This window comes from Plectropomus leopardus, chromosome 13 (assembly GCF_008729295.1).
Source record: "Plectropomus leopardus isolate mb chromosome 13, YSFRI_Pleo_2.0, whole genome shotgun sequence".
Classification (NCBI taxonomy): Eukaryota; Metazoa; Chordata; class Actinopteri; order Perciformes; family Serranidae; genus Plectropomus; species Plectropomus leopardus.
In genome coordinates, this window is record NC_056475.1 from 28,659,189 (window position 1) to 28,685,869 (window position 26,681).

The 26,681-nt window shown below is 36.5% G+C and overlaps 1 protein-coding gene across 1 annotated transcript in view; it reads left to right on the top strand.

Annotated features, from left to right (window-relative positions):
- Positions 1-23,108, top strand: part of dlg2 (discs, large homolog 2 (Drosophila)) — a 229,408-nt gene extending 206,300 nt beyond the window's left edge. Inside the window, 10 exon segments of the mRNA XM_042498711.1 lie at positions 5,313-5,427; positions 5,859-6,035; positions 6,958-7,033; positions 10,345-10,441; positions 13,312-13,362; positions 13,667-13,768; positions 15,279-15,451; positions 16,730-16,839; positions 17,281-17,372; positions 19,611-23,108. Of these exon segments, the coding sequence (XP_042354645.1) occupies positions 5,313-5,427; positions 5,859-6,035; positions 6,958-7,033; positions 10,345-10,441; positions 13,312-13,362; positions 13,667-13,768; positions 15,279-15,451; positions 16,730-16,839; positions 17,281-17,372; positions 19,611-19,717 (1,100 nt within the window). The 3' untranslated portion in view covers positions 19,718-23,108.
- Positions 23,109-26,681: the final 3,573 nt, after the last annotated feature.

Consider the following 26,681-nt stretch of genomic DNA (forward strand, 5'->3'; position numbering starts at 1 on the left):
CTGACTGACCAGGCTGAGAACCCCTCTGCATCTAACAACTGCTTTTTCTTCTCACCCATCAGAACTTGCTCTATGCTCACCGCGACGGGCCCGCTCTCCTGCACCAGGTTTGTGCCGTTGGCACCTGTGGCTGCACTGAGCTTTAGCATCACTCATCAGTGAGAGTCACTGAGTGAATGTGATCAAAGACAGTCTGTTCACTCCTCTTCTCACCGAGCGTTTGACCCTCTGAAGCACACCTGATCCTTTCCTCTCCCAGCCTGTTTGACTCTCACTCCTCCACTGCACATGCACCGTTTAAACCCTCCTGACTTTACCTTTTGTTCTTGTGCTCCTGGATCGTGAACCTTCAAACACTGTCCTTTCTTCTTCCCCTTTGAAAAAGTAATTACAATGATGTGCCTTTTTTAAGTATACGTTTTGAGGAGGTTATTACCGGTACATGCAGGAACAGTTGTTCATTTATTGCAGCTCAGTCTATCGGCTCTATAAAGTATTTGTTTTTCTCATTGCATACCTTTGTTTAATGATCAGTTTAGCTGTCAGCTGATTTTATTGGTCGCTGTTTCCCAACAAAGTTAGATGTTATTAACTGTATGAATGAATGCCTGGAGGGAATTTCAAATTCAAAATTTTCAAATTTGACATAAATGTCTACTTGGACTTAATGATCAAACAGTTACATTTTGGTGGTCATTGGTCAAAGGGTTTAGCAGTCAGTATAATATAACCTCAACAAATCCAAAACTATACCATATGAAACGCTGGATTATACCTGCTGCATAGTGCGAGGGGTAAACCTGAACCTACACAGTTTTCAGAGCAGTATGCCTTCCTTTGTAAAGCGTAACATAAGTGACGTGATGGTAATATCAGAAGAAGTCTCCAAATGTGTAGGACAGACTTGTGCCTTCAGTAACACAGGAAGGAGCAGACAGAGGCTCCTGGGTGCCAGCATGCTCATCATACCAACAGTCCTCCAGACACATTGCAAATTCATTAAGTGCAAATGCTTGACAGGGTTGAAGTCATACTTCTTATTGATGTAGCACTCATTGGCCTTTGTCTTTAATAAGTGGACATGTAAATTGTGTGTGAGATGATGTACAGTGGTCACTATTGCAAAATAACCCCAACAGGGTGATGTAATGCTTTTACACGAAGCTGGTGACTCTGGATATCGACTCATTTTTAACAAAAGATGACTAAAAACACAATGGTATGTTAAACAATCTGCAGTTTAAATAAAGAGAAAGAGTTCAAAAGAGCTAAATCAGATTTTGTATGTCTCATGAGTTAAGTTTAGTCTTTATTTGTAATTGGCAACTAAATTTGCAAAGTTCTTTAAATACAGGCTGAATGAGCCAAAGGAAATGAGATTATGATCATGACTTTAATTTAATATTTTAATAGAATCTGTGAAGTTAGAGTTTTACCATGTTTTTTTTCTTATGACATCCTACACAGCCACGCACACACACAATGCGCTAATCAGGCTAATGTGACTTAAGCCAAAAAAAAAAACAAAAAATAAAGCATACTTTCACAAAACACAGTGGCCATCTTAAGCCTGGAAATAAATTCTTCTTGTCACTGGAAAACTAGTAACTTCCTCCCTAATTTAGATTAGATTAGATTCAACTTTGTTGAAAAGAAAACAAAAAAAAGAAACAAAAAAACAAAAATGCTGGTTAGCATCTAACCAGACGTACAAAAAGCAGTAAAATGCGAAGTAATGTATGCAGAATAAATTAAAGAATAAATCAAATTTGTAATAAACAGTAAGTATAAATGAACTAGATATATACAGTATGGACGTAGTAAGCAGTGCTGGTATAGTATGGAGAATGAAGTGCATGTGTAGTTATAAGTGTGTGTTTTGGGGTTGTTGTAACAGAGTTTAGCACTGTGGCAGTTGAGGGGAGGAAGCAGACAGTCTGTGGCTGGGGTGAGTGGTGTCTGTGCAGCACGTCTTCTGCAGACACTGCTTGCACTGGACAACCTAGATGCCAGGAAATGAAAACCTAGATTAGAAAGTTTCCACCAGTATTTTCTGGCCTGAGACAGTGCAGTTGTCATGCCATACTGTGATGAAGTTGGTGAGGATGCTGTTGTTGTTGCAGCAGTAGAAGTTCTCCAGAATCTGAAGAAAGTCTGTCTTCAGAAAAGACACTGATGAGCCTTTTTGACCAGGGTTGAAGCATCGCAGATCCAAGATAGGTCCTCAAAAATGTGGATATCCAGAAAATGAAAACTGGCGAGATGCTTAACCTCATCCTGCTGATGCAGATGGAAGTGAGTGTGACATTTTAAGTCCTCCTGAAATCCAGGATGAGCTCCATGGTCCTCTTGGTGGTAAGGGCCAGGTTGTTGTTAGTGCACCATGCTACCAGGTGCTAGACCTCCTACCTGTTAACAAGCTCATCTTCGCTGTTGATGAATGACGTTGTTTATTGTTCCCGAGTAGGGCATTTGTAGCTGCCTTTCTGTCAGCTCTCCTAAATTTGGGCTCTAATGTCTATTTTGCAAGTTTTGGTTGGCTTTAGATGGTGGTTGCTCCTAGTCAGTCATCGAAATATGGAAAATAACTCACCAGTCTGTAAACTCTCCTTCTGCTGACTTCTAGCTAGCTTGCTGTTAATAGCCAGGCCAGTGCTGTCAAATGTAAACTTTAGCACACATCAAGGAAAGATGGAGAAGGACACCAGCTGAATAGCATCCTGCCAGCAATTGCACAGGCATTGGAAAATAAACTGCACAACCTCTGTGCTGCATCAGTTTCCAACAGGATATCAGGAACTGTGATACTGACTCACTAAAACCTGGCTAAATCTTGGAAAGTGCCATTTCACCAGGAGGCTCTTTTTCTATATGTCAATCTCATGGAGCAAAGTACTGGTTAGATGGTTGGATTGTGAGGTTTGTCCCGTTCACTGCAGTGGAACGCTGCTGTACACGGCTCAGAGGTGAATGATGTGTGGCACTGCCCATGTCAGGGAAAAATAACCAGATGTCCACCTTGTTATGGTCAGGATGTGTGGACAGTGCAATCATGGATTACTAGAGCAACCCAGAAACATAGTCAACTATAAAGCAGCATCCAGCAATGCAAGGGCATGAAAAAATAACTAAATTACAGAGCACATGTTAAAGGAGCTGATGAAATCACGTTTCACTGGACCTGTACCTTGTATAATTCCATGTGACAAATAAATAAATGATTGATTGATTTTCTCCCAACCACAATTGTGTCATATGCAAACATGATAATAGTGTTGGAAGTATGTACAGGCAATAGTCATGGGTAAAGAGTGAAAAGAGAAGGGGACTCAGAACACAGCCCTTAGGGACGCCAGTGTCCAGGCTGAGGGTTTAGGGGTGTGAATGTGTGATGTAACAGAGGTCAAACTAGGGTCTGTGGGTTAGAAAGTCCAATTGCAGCACTGAATTTTTTTTTAGCAAACTTAGAATAATTACTTCACTCTGTAACACATAAAATGAATTAAGGTTTTTGAAATCAAGCTCTCAATTTCGATTAACACAACTACTTGGAGAATTAGTTGAGAAAAGGTAATTCATTCATGTTTTTCCAATTGAAGTTATTATTTTAAGTTGGTTAACAGATCTCTTTTTTCAGTTAGATGCGTCTCTCAACTCCAGATGCATAATCAGATATATTTAACATCTGATAAGCAACACACAAAACAAACAAGTCTCCCCGTTTAGTGCATCCGTTTGTCTCCGCCCCTGCACTGCTTATGAGCAGCCACAGGAGAGAGAGAGGTTTTTCCCTTTCTCGACTTAGTGCTGCTCTCGGCAGAGTCACAGAATTGGACTGTGTGTAGAGAAACGACAGCAGGAACACCAGGGGAACACAGTATAAGACAGAGACGACAGCATTAGAGGATATAACATCAAAGTGAACATGCAGACAGGTATGTGAGAACCTTTTTAGAGTAAAGTGGGCAGAAAAAAGAAGCTCAGTTTAAAGTAGATACTGTACAATGTTTAGTTTGTAATATAAGATTTCAATTTTGCATTTCGTTGACAGTTATTCAGTATGAAAGGAGATATCCTTTCTTGGTGTATATTTATATGCTTAGTCTTGTTTCTTAAGTAAAGGAACTGATGGGATGGTGAAGAAGCACATCAGTGTCAGAAACATGGAAGAGTTTGTTGCAAGTGTTGCAGCTTGTATACAATTACAATAGGTTTTCTTTGACGATACTGAAAAATAAAATGAAATGACAAAAAATCAGTCGTTTTAGCTGTATTTAAAGTATATATCTTGTCTTTTCTTGCCTTGTTTAAAACTAAAATACAGGTTGTGCAGTCACTGGTTGCTTGTGTCATGTAAGAGCATGTCACGTCTCTTTAATGGTTGAGCTTTCTAAGTGACAGATTAGCCAGCCATGCCTCAAGTTATTAGCTTTTTCCATCCTCTTAGTAACCGCACTGTCGGGGAAAGCATACTCGTCAACGGCGTGACAGGTTTCCACATCCTGACATCCACTTTTACTTTGCTGAGAGCAATTTAGTTCTCAGATTCAAACATCACTGAGAGGAGATGCTGGGAATGAATTATGTGTGTATTTTCAGTTTAATGGTGGACGTCTGTGGATGCAACTCAAAGTATTGCCTCAGAAATTTTGAAAATGTCTTGTATCTGTTTCCTTGTACATAATTCCCCTAACATGTTGATCATCTGTCTAAATCTTGGTAAATTTTTAGCTTATCCCATACACCTGGGATGTCCCCCCTTAATGTCAAAAAACAGTTTGTTACATACAGTTTGGCACATATCGCTCGAGGTTTGGGGAAATGTAAACTAGATGTAGACAGTAACATATATTTTCTAATAACTTTTTTGCTAAGAAATGGGAAAAATATAAATGGTCAGAAAAAGAGAAAGCAATACACCCTTTATACAAAGGGTGGGAATCACCAGAGGCCCCCCAATTCGATTTTATCACAATACAATATTATTTCGACTTTAAGTATTGCGATTATATATATTGTGACTTATTGTCTTTTTTTGAAAAAAAATCTAGTAAACTACCGAAAGTTTAATTTACATTTGCAGTATTTTTTATTAATACAAAATAAAATACCGTATTAAGCTCACAATAAAAATGATATCCAAAAACCACATTTAAAGTGCAAATTTCCCTTGAGCACACTTCCTTCCTTTGTACTATGACTGTAGTGAGAATAATCATGAATTCAAATAAATCTCCTCCGTCCCAGGATGCACTGAAGCCTGAGTTCTGACCTGGCTGTCAGTCCTGATCCATTCTAATTTTGTCTTGCAGAGTACGGGCGTTTTGAGGCCAAAATCCATGACCTGCGGGAACAGATGATGAACCACAGCATGAGCTCCGGGTCGGGATCCCTGCGAACCAATCAAAAGAGATCACTCTATGTGAGGTTGGTCTTTTTGGGATTTTACCCTAGATTTGGATGTTCAAGCTAAATTCAGAAACAAAAACTGTCCAGTCTGTGTCCCGAATTTCCTTAATGTGATGTGTGCACTGATATTTCCCAGACAGCATGGTGAAAAATGATCATCTTGTAAAAAGGATTGTGTTGTTTACTTTTAATACAGAAGCACTTAAGAGATGTGACATAGATGTTAGAACCAGGTTTGAAATCTGTGACTGAATCAGAAGATCGTTTCTTATTATAGCAGCCCCCACAGACCAACACTCACTATTCTCTGTGACCTGGTAAAGCTGTGCTTCTAGTTTCTCACTGCTGAATTAGAAAAGACCTCACATGGAGGAATGACAGAGGAAAACTAGGAATCCAGTGCATTTGCAACACTAATCCAGATAATCCTGATGTTTGTCGCTGAATAGAGCTCTGTTTGACTATGAGAAGTCAAAGGACAGCGGCCTCCCCAGCCAAGGGCTCAGCTTCAGGTACGGCGACATCCTCCACGTCATCAACGCCTCTGATGATGAGTGGTGGCAGGCCCGCCGTGTCACCCCGCACGGGGACAGTGAGGAAATGGGTGTCATCCCCAGCAAGAGACGGTGAGCAGTTGATTTAAATATGTATTTGATTTTGGAAATTCTTAAAGCACGTTGATGAAATATTAATAAAAATAATGTTGATGAGGAACAATCTTTAGTCAATGAGGCTACAGTGCCTCTGAGATTGAGATGGGGGAGCATCTTACAAAATAAAAAATAAAAAAATAATAATTTACTATGAAGAAAAAGAATGACAAAAACAGCCCACTGGTGCTTCTGGAGGGGATGATTTAAAAATGAAAAAAAGGCCTCATCCATTGCTAGGGTGTGACATAAAAATTCAATTTAAAAAAATAAATAAATAAATGAAAAGAATATACTAAATATGGGCTAGTACACAAAGACATATTAGTTAAATTACTTTTGTCTTGACATCAAATAAATCCAAATCAATAAGCAGTATAAAACGCAACTGTGTTAAAGGGACAGTTCACCTACAGCATACATATTTCCCTCTTACCTGTAGCACTATTTACCAATCAGATTTAGTGTGAGTTGCCGAATGTTGGAAATATCGGCCGTAGAGATGTCTGCCTTCTCCCTGATATAAAGTAACATTCAGCCTTTCAAAAAAAAACATGTGCCTAGATCTGGACTGAGTTGTTTAGGTTGTTTTAGACTAATAGCGCTACAGGTAAGAGGAAAAACGTATTTTTTCTTTTGGGGTGAACGGTCCCTTTAAGACATACACACATGAGAGCACATAAGCACACATTCAATAACTCATCATACTGATATTCCTCTTCATAGTTTGCAGCAATAACAGAGTAGAAAAGAAATTTTTAGACTCTCAAAGTATGAGTTCTTGAGACTTTTCCTCACTCGGAGTTTCCAGAGCGTTCCGTAGGTCAGTGTAGTGTCAGTGCGAGTAATTTCATTTTATCTGTGTGGTTAATGAAAGACACGGCTTTTTGCTTGGCAGGGTGGAGAGGAAAGAGCGAGCGCGTCTAAAGACTGTGAAATTCAATGCCAAGCCAGGGTCATTCGATTCAAAAGGGGTGAGTACCTTTACGAGCGCTGCTGAGTGGCAATTTATATTACCGTGCTGATTCGATGAGTCATGGTGTTGCTCAGATATAACTTCCTGTGTGCAAGAAGTTCATCTGGAGATCTTTACAGTGACTGTTTGGCTTCCATGTCAAGTGTTGCTCTCACTGCAGTTTGATGTCCATTTCATCATGTGTGTTTCTGCATTTACACTTCCATCAAAGAAATCACATTTCTGAAAATGATTTAAAATCACCAAGTCTTCTTTCTAGAGTTCAGGTATGCCTAAAGACAGGTCAGTGACTCAGTGCCTTTTTATACAAATGCATCTAAAAATTCATAGTAAGAGTTGGACATAGGTATTTGGATTTTCTTCTATGGACTTTTACCTTCCAATTGTCAAACTTTGTACTCCGGAAAATTTTAACCCTTAAAACCTGGTTTGACATCACTTGTCTTGTGCTGCAGTCAGACACTTCTTACAAGGCATTTAACCCTTTGAAACCTGGCAAAGTGGTTTAATTTCTTTCAAAAACATGGGGGAAAAGGGCAATGACCAAATTTTAAGAAAATTTGTTTTAAAAAGGGAGAGATTATTAGAAAAAAATTTAAAAATAGGGAAAATGTCCAGGAAATTATATGTATAATCATTGTGATTGAATATTTAAAATTATGTTAATGATGAGTAATTTTCTGCACTTTTTAGGGTCAATTTATTGAATGATTTTGTTTTTTTACTTTTTTTTCTTGGCTTTTTATCAGATGTTTTTTGTAACTTTAAACTAGTATTTTTGCCATGTTTTTTAAGGTTCTCATTTCCTTGTTTTTGAAAGAAATCAAACCATTTTACTCAGGTTTCAAAGAGTTCAAGCTTATTTCAAAGTTTCACTTTTTACACAGACTTATTAAAATATATAACTTATTAAAAATGTTCGTATATTCTACCAGCTATTAGCTAAAACCACCATTGCAGATGTAAAAAGTTCTCTCTTTCCAACATATCCATGCATAAGTAGCAAACATGAATTTCAGAAAACTTCTGCAGTTCGTGCTGTTACGAAACTCGAGCATGACCACACATGAAACCCTCAGAACTGTAGCTGCACAAACACTACACATCAGCAGCAGCATTTTGTCTTCAAATAATGATCTGAAGAGCATAATCATGATTTGAAACCTCATCCTCTTTAATTCCATCTTTTCTTTCCATCACTGCATGTACTTTTATTGTTTTGTTGTGTGCTCATGTTTCCATGACTAAACCCCAGTTATGTTACTTTACTCAAAGCATGATCTCGGTAACTCTTTTCTCACCTTGCCTTTACTTTAAATGCCTCTGATGCAACTGTGGCACATCAAGAAGTACTGGGACATACAGACGGGCAGAATGATGATGTTAATCTCCTGCTGTAGACAGTGGGGCTCTCTGCTGATAACACAGGCTTTTTTTTTGTAATGTCATCTTTTCTATACAAATATTTCCATATTAATCATGTAAAGCTGAACTGAGAGTTTATCTGGCTTGAAGGGGGAAAAAAAGGAACGCCTCCACATTTATTCCATGCAACAAAAGTTTAAGACAACATTTCAATCCTGCTTTGGACATTCATCATGTCAGAATGGTTAAAAAGTTTAAAAACACATAACTATTATACATAATTCCCACCAACAGGCTGACAAGCTCTCTGATGGAAGGTGCGCTTAACCATCTAAAACATTTAGGGTGATAAATCAATCACCTACGTTCAACAATAAGTTAAAGGCAAAGCAGAAGAAATCTTAAGTACATGTGTAGAAATTTCTAAAAAAAAATGTTTTGTTAACTCTCAATAAGGAAAAATAAAGCTAATCTGACCTCCCACAATCAGGTCTTCATAATTTAGCCTGCCTGGTGAGACTATGATTCATTTTGAAATCTTCATAAGCAAATTAACACAAATGTCTCTTTTCATTTGCGTTCTTTTTCACATGCAGATCCAATTTGAATCTTGATGAAAATTGAAAATCAAAATCAAAATGAACTACCTAAAACAGCTTCCAAGAAATCAAAAGATGATAATAGAAAAAACAATTAATTAAAAATCCCTTGCCTTTATCCGAATCACCTTTTGTTGGTAAACCAACGTGAAACTGCTGTTCAATCAAACCATTTAGTATCATCATAGAATCTCTTCAGATATTTTATACCCCTTTTTTAGGGGCACAGCTAACGCAGTGGTGGGTAATGTATCAATATTAAATCGATATTATCATATGAGACGAGATATCGTGTATCTATATTGAGATTTTGGATATTGCAATATTTTAAAAGGCTGTGTAACAGTAAATTGATGTATTTCTTTGACATTACCAGACTACTCTATTCTATATCCAGATATTTGGTGTAAAAAATATTGTGATATTTGATGTTCTCCATATTGCCCAGCACTAATCAAAAGGTTATTTTCACTTTAATAATATTTTGTTATAATCTTTATCTTTTTGTATTTAATTTATTTATCATATTTACTATGATTTAATTGTTCAGTATATAACATGTCAGAAAATGGGAAAAAGTAAAACACTTAAAAGAGACTTAAACAGTAAACACCTAACATAGTATCCTTATGCCAGATCAACAACCCAAAAAAAAAGTTATTAAATTCACAGCAAAACCTCATATTTTAGTAGCCAGCATGTTTGTCCTCAGCGCCTGATTAAATGATTAATCAATACCAAAATTGCTTGTGATTATTTCTTAATTTGAGCATTAAACTTATTTTGTAAGCGGTCTAACTACAAATAGCATTATTTTTAAAGGATCTTAAATAACAGTAATCTATTTAGATTGAAAGATTTACTGTTTACTACCTATTTTACTGCCCTGCAAAGGCTAACTGTAGTAATTACACTAAAACTGAGAAAAATGGCTTTAAAGGTTCTAACTGTCCATCTAAAAATTTAATAGGTAGAAAAGTACTTAAACACGTATTTAAAAGATATTCATAAAGTCATTTTTATGCCTAAAAAAATGACCAAGGATTTTACCTTCGACCCCAAAAATGCACAAAACTTGTAGTAAGTGAAGTAAAGCACAGTAATCATTTAAGTGTCCTGTGTTTTTCAGTATGAGGAAAACAAATTCCAGATTCAATTTTCATGAGTTTCATTTATTAGCAGCGACAACAAAAATCACGTTGAAATGATCTGACAGTCCTGGAGAGACATCTTTTAAGTTTTCCAGTAAAAACTTCTTGACGTCCCACTTTGTGCGAGCACTTGTTTTGTCTGCATGACCGTGACAGATATACCTGTTTGCTCCATGCTCTCTCTCCCTTCACAGTCATTCAATGACAAACGTAAAAAGAATTTCATCTTTACACGAAAGTTCCCATTCTACAAGAACAAAGAGGGTGAGCAGGATGGCAGTGATTCGGACCGTAAGTAAAGCCTGCAGACACACATGTGCTCCCACGCAGAGAGGTCAGTGTAGGTCACATGATACACACACACACACACACACACACACAGGAGCGATTCAGGGATCACTTCCTGTCCTCTTTGTTCTCTTTCTGCTGCGTTCAGGCTCAGATGCTGAGCAGTCAGCAGGACTCAGTGCTGTTCATTTTCCTCCGACATGTCCCCATATGGTGATATTGTCCGACCCAGTTTTCCTGCAGAGATAATTTGGGTTTGTTGTGAACCACATGTCACGGTGCTGTATGTGGCCCCCCCTGCTGGCTGCTTGGTGTCCGGACAGGGACAGATCTGTGACGGCTCTCACCTCTCACTGCCTCCAAACTTTTTGCTTACGTTGCGGCTGTCCTTCCTCCTCTCTGTCTTCTGCTCTGGCTCTCTGTGGACGGCCAATAGGACATCCTGGGGATAGGTGATGATGGGTATGGGACAAAGACATTCAGTAAGTTGGTGCAGGAATGATTTCTCCTCTCTGTTTACTACAACCCCCACGCACAACAACAACAGCAACCTCCTTGTCACGTTTCCTGTCTGAACGTGTCTCTCTTGCCTGCGCTGTTGCATGCTGCATTTCTTGGATTTGTCTTGCTTCTAAGTTTGCAGTGTAAACGCTGTGACACAAGTAAAGCAGGTTCAGTAAACTCATGGTTTGGAGGGCATTTAAGTTTGGGCTTCTCTGTTTAGTCTGTTTTATGGGAAAAGCACCACTTGCTAAGTCAAAGTAGGTCATCAAAAGAAAATATATTTTATATATTTTAAAATATAATACATTTTTATTTTTCTTGATTAAATTAAATGTTATAAAACTAAATGTATATTTATTTATATTTTTGTTTTTGTTACCTAGATTTGAGCTTTTGACTCAGACACTATTAATTTAACCCCTTGAAAGCTGGGGGAAATCTTGCTCTGCTTTCAGATGCCTTTTAAAAGTATTTAAACCTTTGAACCATTAGCAAAAAGGTGCAATTTCTTTAGAAAAGACATAGGAAAAAGGCAGTGAGCAGTTTGGTAAGAAATGTTTCACTAATTGCAAGAAATCAGTAGATTTAGAAAATGATTTTTGAAAGCTAGAAAAAAACGTCTAGGGAAAAAAGAAAAAAGCGAGGGGAAATACTATATCTATCATTGTTATTATTCCATATTTAAAATTATTTTACATACATTTTGTACATTTTAAAGCACCTTTTCCTTTTTTTGGTAATTATCAGAGAAAATTCTTGCAGTTTATACTGATTTCTCTGTAATTCTTTTTTTTTTTCTTTCATTGCTCATTGCCTTCCTCCCATGTTTTTGAAAGAACTCCAGCAAATTTGCTCAGGTTTCAAAGCGTTTAATATAGTCAGCAGAGGATAAGATTTGTTTTATAATTATGAGTAATAATTTAAAATGATATCAGCTAGTCAGTTTGTGTTATTTCCAGTGGTGTATGCTATTAATTCATATCCATCATTGGCAGTCACATGGCCTCAAACACTACAGGCCGCCTGCAGGGTTTTCACACTTAATGAGCCACCAGAGTGATGCTCGCATACTGGAGCCTCTCAAACTTAGATCTGCATGCTGAACAGACTTAACTTTTATTTATTTATTTATTTGATTTCACCCCTTACTGATGCCTTTTCTCAGACGTTAATAACGTTTAATGCATGTTTGCATGACACTGACATAAATAATAGTCTTTGCTTGTGAGCATGTCTGTTTGAAGCAGAATTTAAGTTATGTGATGTGTGATTTACAGATGTAGCAGACAGGTCAGTCATTCAGAGTACAGTGATATACACCTTAATATTTGAATATAATAGTTGAAATAGCACTACACCCCTTAGCCAAGGGTGTAGAGCTATTTTGTGTTTAGTTGAGTACCAGAGCACACCTGTGACGAGCCTGAATGCATATGCTGTTACGTTGAAGCTAATTTCAAAAGTTATGTACCCACTTTTCCTACTGTGGCAAGTTTATATACATTAATAAACTATAACTATGAAATAAAAGGATGTTTGCTGCCTTTTCAGCTTTACTGGTTCAGTTTGCACCTATAGAATTATAATGAATTTTCAAGCTTGGAGAAAAAAAAGTGATGAAGCATTGATCTGGTGCACCACAGCATCACTGCACCCCAATAATAATTAACCAACAATCCTATTTCAGGATATAGGAGTGAGAAAATACTTCTTACAAGTGTATCTCAAATAACCCAATCCCAGCATGTCTCATTGAAGCCATAGTAACTGCACTTATCAACACACTGAGCTGAGAGAGCGCATGACACTTAGACAACAAAACTCAAGTGATTTGCTAAATGCATGTACAAAAAAGTTACAAAATCATCACGTAACTGATAAAAATCACCAGCCAGAAGACTTAAAGTCCCATGATAACTCTGATGTCATATTGTATCGAGTTTCCTGAGATCCTGAATTTGTTCATTTGGTAGGAAGGAGAAGTGAATGATACCAAAATTCAGGTCAAAATATCAATAAATGTTTGAAAGTGGGTGAAATCTGGCAAATAATTTTATTCAGTTTGAAGGGACAGGTTACTGTGTGATTTGTTTATTTAGCATTAGCTACATACATACATATTTATATCACCAGGGCAGGAGAGAGAGCCTCTCTGTATGTCATCAGGAAGATGAACAAAAAATAGTAATATTCATAAAAAATTAAAATAAAACAAAATGTAATAATAATAATAATAATAGGGACATGTCTTGTGAATTATTATGCCATGCGTGTGGCCTCTGGCCAACTATGGCATGCGTTTTGGTCTTTTGTGTCAGTAATGAGGATTTGTCCAAATATTATAATGACATTTTCACTCTGTGCTCCAGGGAGTCAAGAGGACGTGATTCTCTCATATGAACCTGTGATGCGGCAGGAAAGTAAGTTGTCTCTTCCTTAAATGTGTTATCAAAGCTATGCAGTCACAGTATACTAATGAGCTTACTCATTTGGATATTTCTAAGTGTAATTGAGGACAGTTAAAAAGCTTAAACTGTGTCTTTTTTTCCAGTCTGTGATTAGCAATTCCATGCAGGGAAAATTTCTCAGTTCAGTCAGGACACTCAGTCAAGGTTTTAACCATATGAATAACTAGATTTGTATGGCAAACAGTCAGTGTTGTTTACGTGTCGTCTTTTAAAGAAATATTTCGGAAATTCAGTGAGTTTTTGTTTTTCCTTGCAGTTAATTATGCCAGACCAGTGATAATCCTGGGACCGATGAAGGACAGAATCAATGATGATCTGATATCAGAATTCCCAGACAAGTTTGGGTCTTGTGTGCCACGTAAGTAATGAATGGAGACAGAGCAGGAATCTGTTTTTGTTCATCCTACAGTAAAACAAAAAAAAAAAAATGAAATCATAGTGGTAGCATGACATTAATACTGACAGTTAGTAAAAATGGTGAATCATTGTCTGTGTTTATTGGTGGTGGATGAAGTACCTGAAAGACAGACTTGAGTAAAAGTACAGATATGCTAGAAAATTACTCTGGTAGAAGTTAAAGTCACCTACTAGAATATTACTTGAGTAACAGTCTCAAAGTATCTGATATTTACTGTACTCTCAGTATCAAAAGTAATTCATGATATTAGATGTATTCGAGTATTAAAAGTAAAAGTACAAGTAAACGCTGGTAATGAAAGCAAGCGGTCAGAATTTTGAGCACTGTGAGGGTTATACACCACCTTAAAAATTGAGCCTACAATATATTAGAAAAAAGAAATTTCTTTTTTAGCAACGTAAAGGATTTTAAGAGCAAAATCCAGTTTTTCCTTCCTTCCCTGTTTTGTAATAAGTAACAAAAATGCATAGGAGAAATGAAGTGAAGTAAAAGTTTACATTTTATTTAGTAAATATAGTGGAGTAAAAGAAAGAAACATAACAGAAATGTAAATATATTGTCAGAAATAGAAAAACTCAAATAAAGTGCAGATATTCCCCAAAAATACCTAAATACTGAAGAAGTATTATTACTTCATTACATTATCCCACTTGTGTTTATCGATGTGTTTACCTCTAACTTCAGCAGTCATGAACATATGTTTCATTACACACCAGCATCAGCCTTTCATCCAAACAGGAAGGAGGGACTGTTATTCAGCTTTAGTCACTGTGTTACTGTGATTTGTGTTTTTGCGTGCGTGCGTGCGTGCGTGCGTGCGTGCGTGCGTGCGCGCGTGTGTGTGTGTGTGTGTGTGTGTGTGTGTGAGTGAGTGACACCCCGTGTAACCTCATTTTGACTCATTGTAACAGGAGCACTCACCTCAACCTCACTCCTCTCTGCATGTAATGTGTTCTTCAGTTTTTGTTTTGCATGTTTTGATTTACTCGTCTCTTTTATTTCAACACACCTCCCAAACCAAATAAAGCTGCTAACAGCTCAGGGCACCAAGGTAAGTGAATGGACAAGCCCAGTTCCTCCATCCCTTTGTGACCGAGTGACTTTTGAAGTGATTTGTTCTCATAAATACTTAGACTCCTTTTTTTTGGCCTGTTGGAATTACTGTTTGTGTAGAATCAATTTGAAATGATGTTAGTTTGAATTAGATAATAGTCCACGACTTCTTTAGAAGCATTACCAAATTATAGCCGTATTATCATGGACAATATGATATGGCACAGCCCTAGCCAGCACCTAATTTAAACACATTTCACAGCCACCACTATGTAATGCATTAAGACTTTGTGTATATTTCACATATTTTTTAAAGAGATTTTAAAGCAGCTGTAGCAAGTGTCTCCTGGTCTTGTTAATGCATATTACTCACTGATTTGTCCTTCTTGCACCAAAGATACCACTCGGCCAAAGAGGGACTACGAGGTGGACGGGCGAGACTATCACTTTGTGATGTCCAGAGAGCAGATGGAGAAGGACATCCAAGAGCACAAGTTCATCGAGGCGGGACAGTACAATGATAATCTGTATGGAACGAGTGTACAGTCTGTGAAATACGTGGCTGAAAGGGTGAGACCCATCTGCTTTGAGATTCCTATACCGACATATTTCTCTGGACTGAGCTTTTACTTGATGCTCTTTAGGATAGTTATGATTTACACCACATAAGATTAACCCTTAGGGACTGTTTGGCACATTTTACGAATTTTTCGTTTTTCATTTTTTGATAATTTTGGCTGTGTTCATGCATATGGCATACATTTTGGCAAGATTGTGTATTTTTTTTTAATCTTGGAATTTCCAGCTCAGATCGTACAATAAGTCTAAAATACACTGTAAACAAAACACATTACATTACATTCATACTGTTAAGTGCAAAAAATGCGGCATTGAAACCCATTTAAACTGCAATTTTTGATCCCACAGCCATTAAAGCATAGAAACATGCATTTTATCATTTCTGGGTGTCATTCTGGACTTTTGCCTTGAAATTTTACATTTTTACTATTTTCCACCTGATGACATCTTTATATTTTTTTTATAATTTTCCATATTTAACATATGGAGAAAATACATGCTATTTTCACTTGGTGCACTGTCACAATTAATGTTGCTACAAATCATTGACATATCCCAGGCAGTGATCATCAAAACTCATGACAAAAACCTGGCATTTAAAGGGTTAAAAAAAAACAGAAGAATATTTGATATTTATGATTAGGGGTGATGTTGGTGAAAAAAACTAAACTCAATGAGAGCAGAAAATAAAATTAATGTATAATACTTGATAAAGCTAGATTTTGAAAAGCGCGTTTTGTGTGCAGAGAATTATGAGTGTGTGTGATATTAAAGCGGCCCCTAAGGTAATTCGAAGAAAAATCTCATGTGTTGCAGCTTTGATTTACACAGCCCATAAAGGGACATGGGGGAGAGAAAAAATAGATGGTGGGGAAAAAAATGTTTTTCCAGAGAAACTTTTGTATTCTCTGGAGCACCTGAGGGCAGTCACAGTCTAATACACACTGTGATAGTGACTCCAGGCGAGTGTTTACAGGTGGCCCACTGTCTTCTTCTTCTTCTTCTTCCTTGAGTTTTGACTTTAATTTTTTTATCTTCTACTTCTTTAATGCTAACTGGTGCACTGGAAGCACTTTTCTTGGGAGAACGCAAAAGTGTGTTGGGTGGAACTTTTGTTTCATCTAATTTCTTTTCACAAGTTTTTTTTCAACATCTTTTTTCACCATCTATTTTTTTTCCTCCATCCTTCTGGGGCTTCATATTAATTTTATAGCCTGAGAAATAAAAATGTGTGTGTTTTGAAGTGGTACTTCTTTGTATATGTTTTAGGGTAAACACTGCATTCTGGATGTGTCTGGAAATGCCATTAAACGACTACAAGTAGCACAACTCTACCCCATCGCCATCTTCATCAAACCTAAGTCTATTGATTCATTAATGTGAGTATTCGTTTTCTCTTTTTATATTTTTCATTTATTGGAGCCACTCACATTCTTGCCTTTAATAATACTTCAATAGTCCACCACCCTGTTTATTGTACAGTTTGTTTAATATTACTAAAGGACTTATTTGAATTTGGAGCAAATTTTAGGAAGCCATGAACTTGGAATTTGACAAGACCTTATTATAAGTCCCCCTATTTATCATTTATAAATAAACAGTTTGTAATAATGTTACAGTGTGACATGTGTGACATGATAGCATTAACTATAATGTAATTGTAAGCAGATTTAAGTGTATATTCATGTATTTGTTAACCACTGTAACTCCTGAAAGAAGTTATAATTATTGACAGAGCCTCACTGTTATTGGCTGGAAACACTGTTCCCAAGTGTTACAGAGACAGAATCATGTAAAGTGTGTCCTTTACATCTTTACAGGGACATGAATAAGAGACTGACAGAGGAACAAGCCAAGAAAACGTTTGACAGGGCGATGAAGCTGGAGCAGGAGTTTGGGGAGTTCTTTACAGGTATGATACTGATAAAAGCACAAATACAAATTCTATGTTCAGGTGAACTCAAACACAGTATGAGCACAAAAGACTTGCTAGCTGGGTATGACTGGTATTAACAGTCGTTTATATATTTAACGCAAAAGTGAGATCTAATCACAAGTGGTCACTGGAGACGCGTGTGGATAATGATTCTAATCCCAGGTGTAAACAGACAGACATGTGACGGGGTCACCCAAGATAATACCTTGTGTAAAAATGCTAAGTAACGAGCATGGGGGGGAAGGGGGGGGGTCACATTAGAAGAACTTTGGGGTTTTATCCCTCTGAAATCTTGATCGACATCAGTTTTTTTCTGCTTCATTCAGATGCCTTTCACAAGTATTTTAATCTCAGAAACGTGAGCAAAATGGCTTGATTTCTTTCAAAAACATTGGGGGAAAGGCAATCAGCAATTTGTCAAAAAATATCCCCCAAAATGTTAGAAGTAATGGGAAAAAAAAGAAAAGATGGAGGGGGACTTATAAGAAAATTATAAAAAAAACTAGGGGGTAATGTCCAGAACACTATAGTTCTAATTATTATAATTGCATATTTGTTGCAAATAGATTATTATGATTATGATTATGATATGATTATTATGTTATTATTATTATTATTATTATTATTATTATTATTATTATTATTATTATTATTATTATTATTATTATTATTAATAATTAAAAATAAGTTATAGTTAATTAATATTTATTGCACTTTAAAGGTCATGTCCTTGTTTGTACTAGCATTTAAATCTCAGTAACGTGAGCAAAGTGGTTTGATTTCTGTCCAAAAAAGTGGAGGGGTGGAGAGTGTAATCAGCAATTTGGTAAGAAATATCCTGCAACATGTAAAATTTATAAAGGGTGAAAAAATGAGAGAGGGAGAGAAAAATTATTAAAAATGTATCATATATATAAGGGAAAATGTCCAGAAAACTATTGTTGTTATATATTATAATATATAACATTTTAACTATATATAATATATAATAATTCTTTTTAAAAGTGAATCAACAATTTAATTTAATTTTCATTTATTAATTTTTGCTATTTTTTTGGCTCATTTCTTGTTAAGATGTTCATTTCCTTTTCCCTGACTTAAATCAAGCCAGTTTGCTGAGGTTTCAGAGGGTTAAGGACAGTAGGGATGCAACAATTCACTCAACTCACGATTCGATACGATTCACGATACTGGGATCACGATACAATTTTCTATATATTTTAAATACACAAACTTATGACTGACAAATATTCTATTTATTATTTCAAACAAAAATTATATGAAATACTGCATTTTCTCTTCTTTTCTATATCAAATTAAGCAGTCCCTTTTTATTCTAAGGCAGGGTATAAATGCTAAACACAAACTATGCAATTTATGCATTTCTGGACATTCACAGTGTTCCCTGCTGTTAAGAAAAACCCTTTCACATGGGACAGAGTTGGCTGGTGTGGAAAGGTTTGCTTTTGCTAGAGGGGAAAGCAGAGAGGGCGAATTTGAAGAACAAAGTTGGCCATTTCCAACTCGTGGGTGATAAGTTGGGCACTCTCTTTGGCTCTTGTACTTGTTTTGGCGAAAAGGGTTGCAAATGTACTTGGTAGTGTGGTTTGGCCGTGTAGTTGTCGTTAAGGAGTAATGTGCTTATGCAGGGCTGACCAAAGCTCCTCACTATAATGCCGGCTCACGACTGCATCATTTTAGTTGTTCTATTTTTGTAGTTCAACACCCTCGCTTGCAATATTTGCAGACTGTTTTTGTCTTTTTTTCTATCTTCTCGCCTTTATTACTTTCTGACTTAAGGAAGCTCAAATGCCGCCAAACTTCAATTTTAAACTGGAGGGTTTCTTTCAATATCGCCTGTTGTGGAGCCTTGGCTTCATCTTATTTACGTTTGCGAGCGTCTGTCGTCTCGGACATGACGTAGGACTTTGAACATGTAGTAGTGTAACATGTCAAGCAAGCAAAGTCAAAATTAGATTACGCCCTCTGCTGTTCAAAAAGAATATCCTGGTTCATTTTTCATCTCACCGATTTGAATCTCACATATTTTTTAATCAATTTTTAACTGTCTCGCAATGCATCGTTACATCCCTGTTAGACAGCTGTGAAGCATCATGAGTGTACAGGTGCACATGTGACTGTAGTGATTTAAATTTGACGTACCTGTTCTATACAATGTCTCAGAGTGTATAAAGAGTTCCCTTTGCTTTGCAGCCCTGGTTCAAGGAGACACGTTAGAGGACATTTATAACCACTGCAAACAGGTCATAGAAGAACATTCAGGACCCTATATCTGGATCCCCTCAAAGGAGAAACTATAATAACTCATCACCCTGGAAGGGATTCCGGACTGCTAGAAACTAGTAATAAGGTGTAACATATGATAACTGTATGGCGATGAATAGTCTACATGAATAATTATTGTGTATATGTTTTTATTTTTTTCACTTTTGTTTGGTTATTGCTTCTTTTTTTCACTCAACATGAATGTTCCTGAATGTATTCCACAAAGTGTTAGGAAATTTTAGGTCTTGAGTTATGAACCGTTTGTATATTTGTTGAATTTTTATTTAAACAAAAAGGAACAGAAATGTAATTAAATCTAAATAAATGTTGGGTATAAGTCCACATCAGCACTGTGTGGAATTTCAAACAGGAAACCGGAGATGGCAGTGCAGGTGTCTTTGCTTCGCCAACATATAAAAAGGAAAGTAGGTATTCCAACTGACGCCCTCACCCTCCCTCCATACTGCAACGACGAGCAAATAATCGTATGAACTTTAATGTTTTGTCTTATTTTGCATCTATGCATCCCCTGAACACGGCTTCGCTTTGTGTTTGTTTACATCGTCACTTTTTCCTTCAATTCTTATATTTATTTCTCTGACGTGACACTGAGGGCAAGTAAGGAAAATGTTGGATTCACTGTAAGATTTTCATGTGTTTTTTTATTATTATTTAAAAGCAGACATCCAGCTGTGCACTGACAATGATTGAAGGGAGAAAGCTGCTATTGGAGATGTAACACTATATTTTGCTACTTAAATTGCGAGGGGGCACAAAAGCACAGAATTATTTGTTATTGAATATACTACTGATTAAAAGCTCATTTATGGAGCATATTTTATTTGAATGATGTTGTGACTGTGTTAGGATGGATGGTAACATTATGGTAAATGAGACGTTTGATGTTCACAGTATTTTGTAGATTTAGAGCGAAAAGGAGGGTCAAAGTAGTGATTAAGTTGAACACTGAAACGCATTTTTTTGTCATCTGAAACTAACAGCAGGACAATGAAGAACAGGGATAAAATAAAGGACCAATAGTTTTTGAAATTGTAAAAATATCTGGCAGACAAAGACAAAAACTGATTTTACAAACTGCAGTTAAGCATCCGATATTGATATTAACATTATAATTAACAAATTAACTATAGCAACTCTTCAGTCTTTCAACCTTTTCTTTGAGACAATACTGACTCAGATAGCTTGTTCTCCTCGGGCAGGCTGTTCCTCAGTCTTAATGAGAAAGTTTTGGCTATTTTGATTGGATTTTTAGCTTGGGAAGACCCAACACACACTCTGACCCAGTGACCTGACACTGTTCTTCAGTTCTTACACAATTTCTGTACAATATCTTATTGTTTCCCTTTTCCTCTTCACAAAGTAACACAAACTAGAAATTTTGTACTAAAAAGACTAACTGGAAGATAATCGTGATTTGTCCAATTCTGAAAGCTGTGGTCTAATATTAGTTAGCTGTGGATTGAGAGGTGGCACGATTGGGCCCTCCTCCCAGCCCTGCCCATTTTCAAGACTTTTTCCATGTTCCATGGAGGACACACTCAAGCCAAAACTGGGGGGTGTAGTTACTTTTTAATCATTTCAATGTAACCAACTGAATTACTGACATACAGATGGTCATTTTGTGGTTGAAGTATTATTTAAGACCAACAGAAAAATTGTGAATGCACCCTTTAGTTATTAAATATGAAAATATTAACATCCAGACATACTGATTATGGACACAAATTACAGCAGTCATTGGTTTCCCCAGCTGCATACACTAATACTGATCTTCTCTAAGATGCCATGAGTCAATTGTATACTTACTTATTATGGGGTTCCTCTTAGCTGGAGAAATCACGACTAACCAACCCATTTAATTGGCTCCCAAGCCAGATCTGTTCCTAAAACCACTAAAAATACCTTTAGAAGTTCAACAGAACACCTGCTGGGAAAACATGAACTATCCTGAATCAGCCACAGAGAACAAGGAAGCTTGAATTAAGCTATCTCAGATTTTTTACCGTTGTGGATGAGCCCTGAGGTCCTGAGCAGATGCTTACCTGTCCCAGCACGATCCAGTATATCCACTATACATAGTTTACTCACCAGTGGCTTGCCTTGTTTGAAGGGACATACAATATAGTACCTCGCTTTGTTAACAAGAATAAAAAATAAAAATTCATTATGTACTTAAAGCACTTGGAATGACTAATGCATCTACCAGTGTAATAACCTTCCTGTTCTGTTCATCCGCAATGCCATTGGTCATTAGATTCCCATTACAATGATTTGTGAGTGATATCCTGTATATTCTAGTATTTCTCTTTGGTGTAGACAGCATGTTTTACCCAACCTGTTATCAAGTACATATAGTAGTTACATTGAATGCAGGTATGTTTCTAATCAATGGGACATTTCAAAAGTGCACTTATTCATTGTTTTTAGTTACAAAAATAGGCACTGTAAGATAACTAATGAAGACAATTTTTAAAAGCAGATACAAATCAAACCCGCTGATTATTGTTTAAGATGGTATTGTGAAATCTAAGAAGACTGACCTGTTTGTATTGACCACATACTGTACCTGTAGTAGACTGGTAAGCACTTAAATTACACCTTATTTCTATGATGAATGGGTTCTTTGAAGATGAAAATGTTTTTATGTACAGATAGGATCATATTTCTCTTGTCCCTAGTCATGGCTGATGGAATAACATATTTTCAGCCCTGATATGTGAAGATCAACACTTCCTTTTATTGTTTTTTTTTTTTTTGTTTCAAGATATCTGCCATCATTCTTTTGCAAATGTTCCATAACGTATTGGTCACCACTTGCCTTAACAGAGTAGGTTTACTGTATATCAGAGATGAGAGCTTATAAATGTACTTTTCCTTTAAGAATAGAACGTTTTATTTAATCCTCCGTCACATCAAAACTTAAGTGAAAGAATCAGAACTAAAGTATATGCCATTATACTGAGGGTGTATATTGGTGGTAGTGGTATTTTATATTTTGTAATTTTATCTTGAAAAATTCTGTGGCAACAAGAAAAATAGTGATTTAAGAGACACCTCAATAATTTAATCCTTGTTTTTAAAATTGGCCAGCAATATGATGACATGTCAAAAAAAATGGTTCTTCATATACTGGCTCGGCACTAATGCTAAAATCTAATACCGTACTTTTAAAGACATTGTGAACATTGTAAGACCTTTAGAGGGCAGTGGGGATTTTTGTGTGGAAATGTAAAAGGATGTCTGACCTATGCATGTTGCAACAAGTCTTCTGTTTCCTGTGGATGTGCAATATTCAACACAACTGAAGCATTGAGGTTTTTGCTGTGTTTAAGACATGCTCAAACTGCAGATTTCGATCGTCCAATCAGACTTGTGTCTATTTTAAACTCAAATAAAAACACTGTTGTAAGAGGTGGCGTCCATATGTTTTGGTCAACACAGTAAAGGGATAGTTTGGGTATTTTGAAGTGGGGTTGTATGGGGCACTTATTTATATTTAGGGTATTGTGCACAGTACATAACAGTCGTATTGCCCCCAGTTTGGAGAAGTGGGCTGAAGCCCAACACGGTAGCTAAGCAATGTATTGCTATGGACGGGAGTCAGCAACAAGACATATTTAGCCATTTAAAAAAAATTCCAACCTAAAAATTATTAGTTTAAGTGTATGCTTTATCAAGAGTATTTTCACTGCTTTATCTTTTTGTTCAGACAGTCTATTTTGACGGGAGGCAAATAACAGCTTCAGTTACCCATTTTTGCTCGTCAAGGCCACCAGACGCCATTGAGAAAAACATTAATTTTAGCTCGCTTAACATGGGAGTTGTTGGTCTAGTGCTGCTTTGATCAGTTAGTTTGTGTTACTTTGGTGATACCTTTTAAGCACCAAAGTCACACAATAACACAAACAATCCAATTGATCAATGCAGCGGTAGACCAGCAGCTCCTGTCTTTAGCAATGTGAAATAATTGTTTTCATCGGTGGAGTCTGGCTTTGAAGAGAGTGATTCACAAAGTCATTTCGCATTGGCAATAACTGTCTCACATTAAGGTAAAGTGGTACCATTATTCTAAATTTAAATAAATCTTTATTTATTTATTTATTTATTTTTTTAAGGTGGGAATTTTTTAGGGTGTTAAAATAGGCTTTGTTGCTGGGCCCCCCATCTACAGCAGTACCTTCCCTGTTGGACTCCAACCTGCTTCTCCAATCCGGGGGCATGCTGACCGCCATCTATTATATGTAATACATTGACCATGCATAAGTACCTCATCCAACCCCACTTCAAAAATCTAAACTATCCCTTTAAGGAAATCGCCTTTTTTGTTAGTTCAGTCATAAACCCAAATTCATTATTTATATTCAATGTTTTGATTTTCCTGTGGCTTGTATTATTGACCCCTGAAAAATTATATCATCAAAAGTCTTTCAACTACATTGCAGTGACACTGTGTCACGTTTGTGGGTGCTATCATTGGCAGGATGCTGCCCATGAAGGTGCACTTAAGTAATGGTGCACAAAGGTGTTCCTCATTGACTTATTAAAGGAACAGTTCACCCCCAAATCAAAAAATTACATATTTTTCCTCTTAGCTGTCGGGCTATTTATCACCCTAGATTGTTTTGGTGTGAGTTGCAGCGTTTTGGAGATATCGGCTGTAGAGATGTTTGCTTTCTCTTCAATATAATGGAACTAGATAACACTCGGTTTTGGGTGCTTAAGGCTAAAAAACAAAAAATACATTCAAACAACTTAACAGCAATGTCTTTTTCCAGAGATCATGACCTGATTACTCAAGATAATCCACAGACCTTGTTTTGGATCTTTTTCTGGAAAGAGACATTGCTGCCGAGTTTTTCAAATGTATTTTTTTGGTGCTTGAAGCACCACAAGCCAAGTGCAATCTAGTTCTATTATACAGGAGAGAAGGCAAATATCTCTAGTGCCAATATCTCCAACACTTGCCAACTGGCACCAAAACTATCTAGACTGATAAACTGCACTACAGGTAAGAGGAAAAACTTGTATTTTTTTCTAATTTTGGGGTGAACTGCTCCTTTAAGTCTTAGATATACAGTTCACCAGCAGGAGGTTGGCTGCAAACTGCGAAATAGTTGAAATCCCAGAGGAGAACAAGTTCCCTGATGGCCTGGTTTTCAGTTATGAGCTGACGTGTTATTTCCACACAGTGCAGTTGATGCATGGCTTCCATTATTTGCACCCTGTAGTTGCTTTTCCATTCGTCCAGCTCAGGTGATTGATAGATACAGTGTGATGTCACATGACAGTGCCTGCTTCTTGAGTCGGTAAGATTCGCCTGAATCTTTTACTGAAAAAAGTGACCTGCATCAAGTAATGAAATTAAGTTGGGAGGGTGAAAGGATTGCGTCTTCCAAATATTATGGAAATGAAAGCTGTGTGTCTTAACCACAGTTTGAGAAGAAAGGGGCCATGATGTGCTGCTTTAGACACACAAAATTTGGAATAAAGCAACCTGAATTGGGACACAGCTAATGTCTTGTTTAACATTTTTTCAATGTGTACTGTAAAAAATTAACTATTTGTTTTACATAAAAAAGGGCTGCTTTAATTGTTTAAGTTGACTGAATTTAAGAAGACAAGTTGAATCTTTATAAAATTCCCTTAACTTGAATTCTCAGATTCAGTCAACTTAAATTTTTAAGGCAGCCTGGACACAAACTTTTTTTAACATTTAGTTTTCATATATATATATTTTTTTTTTTTCAGTGTGAGCTCAGTGTTTTTTTCTGCAATGTGTTGGACATAATGTCTATTTATTGAGAATGGATTACATAAGGTACCCCTTTGTGTGAGTAAATGAATGAAAGGAGGAATAATCGACAAAAACAAATGATCATAAAATTGTATTGAAGAGCAAACGGATTCCAAAGTCTGACTTTAATTCATTTTTGTCTTTAGAGTTTATTTTATTTATATTTGAGACCTCCATTTTGCTGTTTGCATATATTTTCCGATACCAGCTAATGTGTTATTTTGTAGATGTCTTCTTCTATCCAGGTTGATGTGTGTATCATCCTGATGGTTCATGGTACAGCTGCTCTGATGTACGCTCACCCAGGTGTGGTCATTTTTTATTTCTTTACTGTCAGTTTTGTTTTGCTTTCATTTACCCCCCCCCCCCCCCCCCCCCCCCCCCCCCCAAAAAAAAAAAAAAAAAAAAAAAAAGATTTTTCTAAGAAATGTTTACAAGAAATCAGTGATACAGATGCAATGAGTTTTAGGCAAGTTTTTAATGTCTTTAGTTTTTAAATCTTTCTGGAAAGTTGACTGCACCTAAAAGTGAGCTGCTCTACATACATGTTAAACTTGTCTTTTTTTTTCTTTCTGCTTTGTTCAACGTTGTTTGTGAAGTCTGATACAATGCACTTAAAGTGAGGCATATATGCCATATCTGAATTACACACACACACATACACACAAACACAAAATATATTGCAACATCTTTTCAAAAGGAAATTAAAAGGGTGATACTTTTAAAATAACTTTGCTGTGTTCTTATTAATTAGGATTTGTTCAGCTGTGTTTGGGGTGTGTGTTGGTGTGCACAACAAAGGCGATAAAGATGCCACATTTTTGGATATTATCAGCTGCAGCAGCTTAGATGTGTGCCAGAGGCTACAACTTTGTTAGACATGTTGAAATGCCTCTCACAAGCTATTTAACCCTCTAAAACCTGATCAAATTGGTCTAATTTCTTTCAAAAACATGGGGAAAGAGGCAACGATCAACTGTCAAAGAAATACCTTACAAATTATGAGAAATTAGTAAAAGGTGATGAAAAAATTACCTGAAAGTTAATTATAAAAATAGGGGGAGATAATCAGAAAATTCTCAAAGGGTAAAAAGGTCCAGAAAAAATATACTTTTTTCATTGTAAGTATATATTTAAAACTTGTAAAAAATAAATTAAAAAGGTGTGCATATATGTATATATGT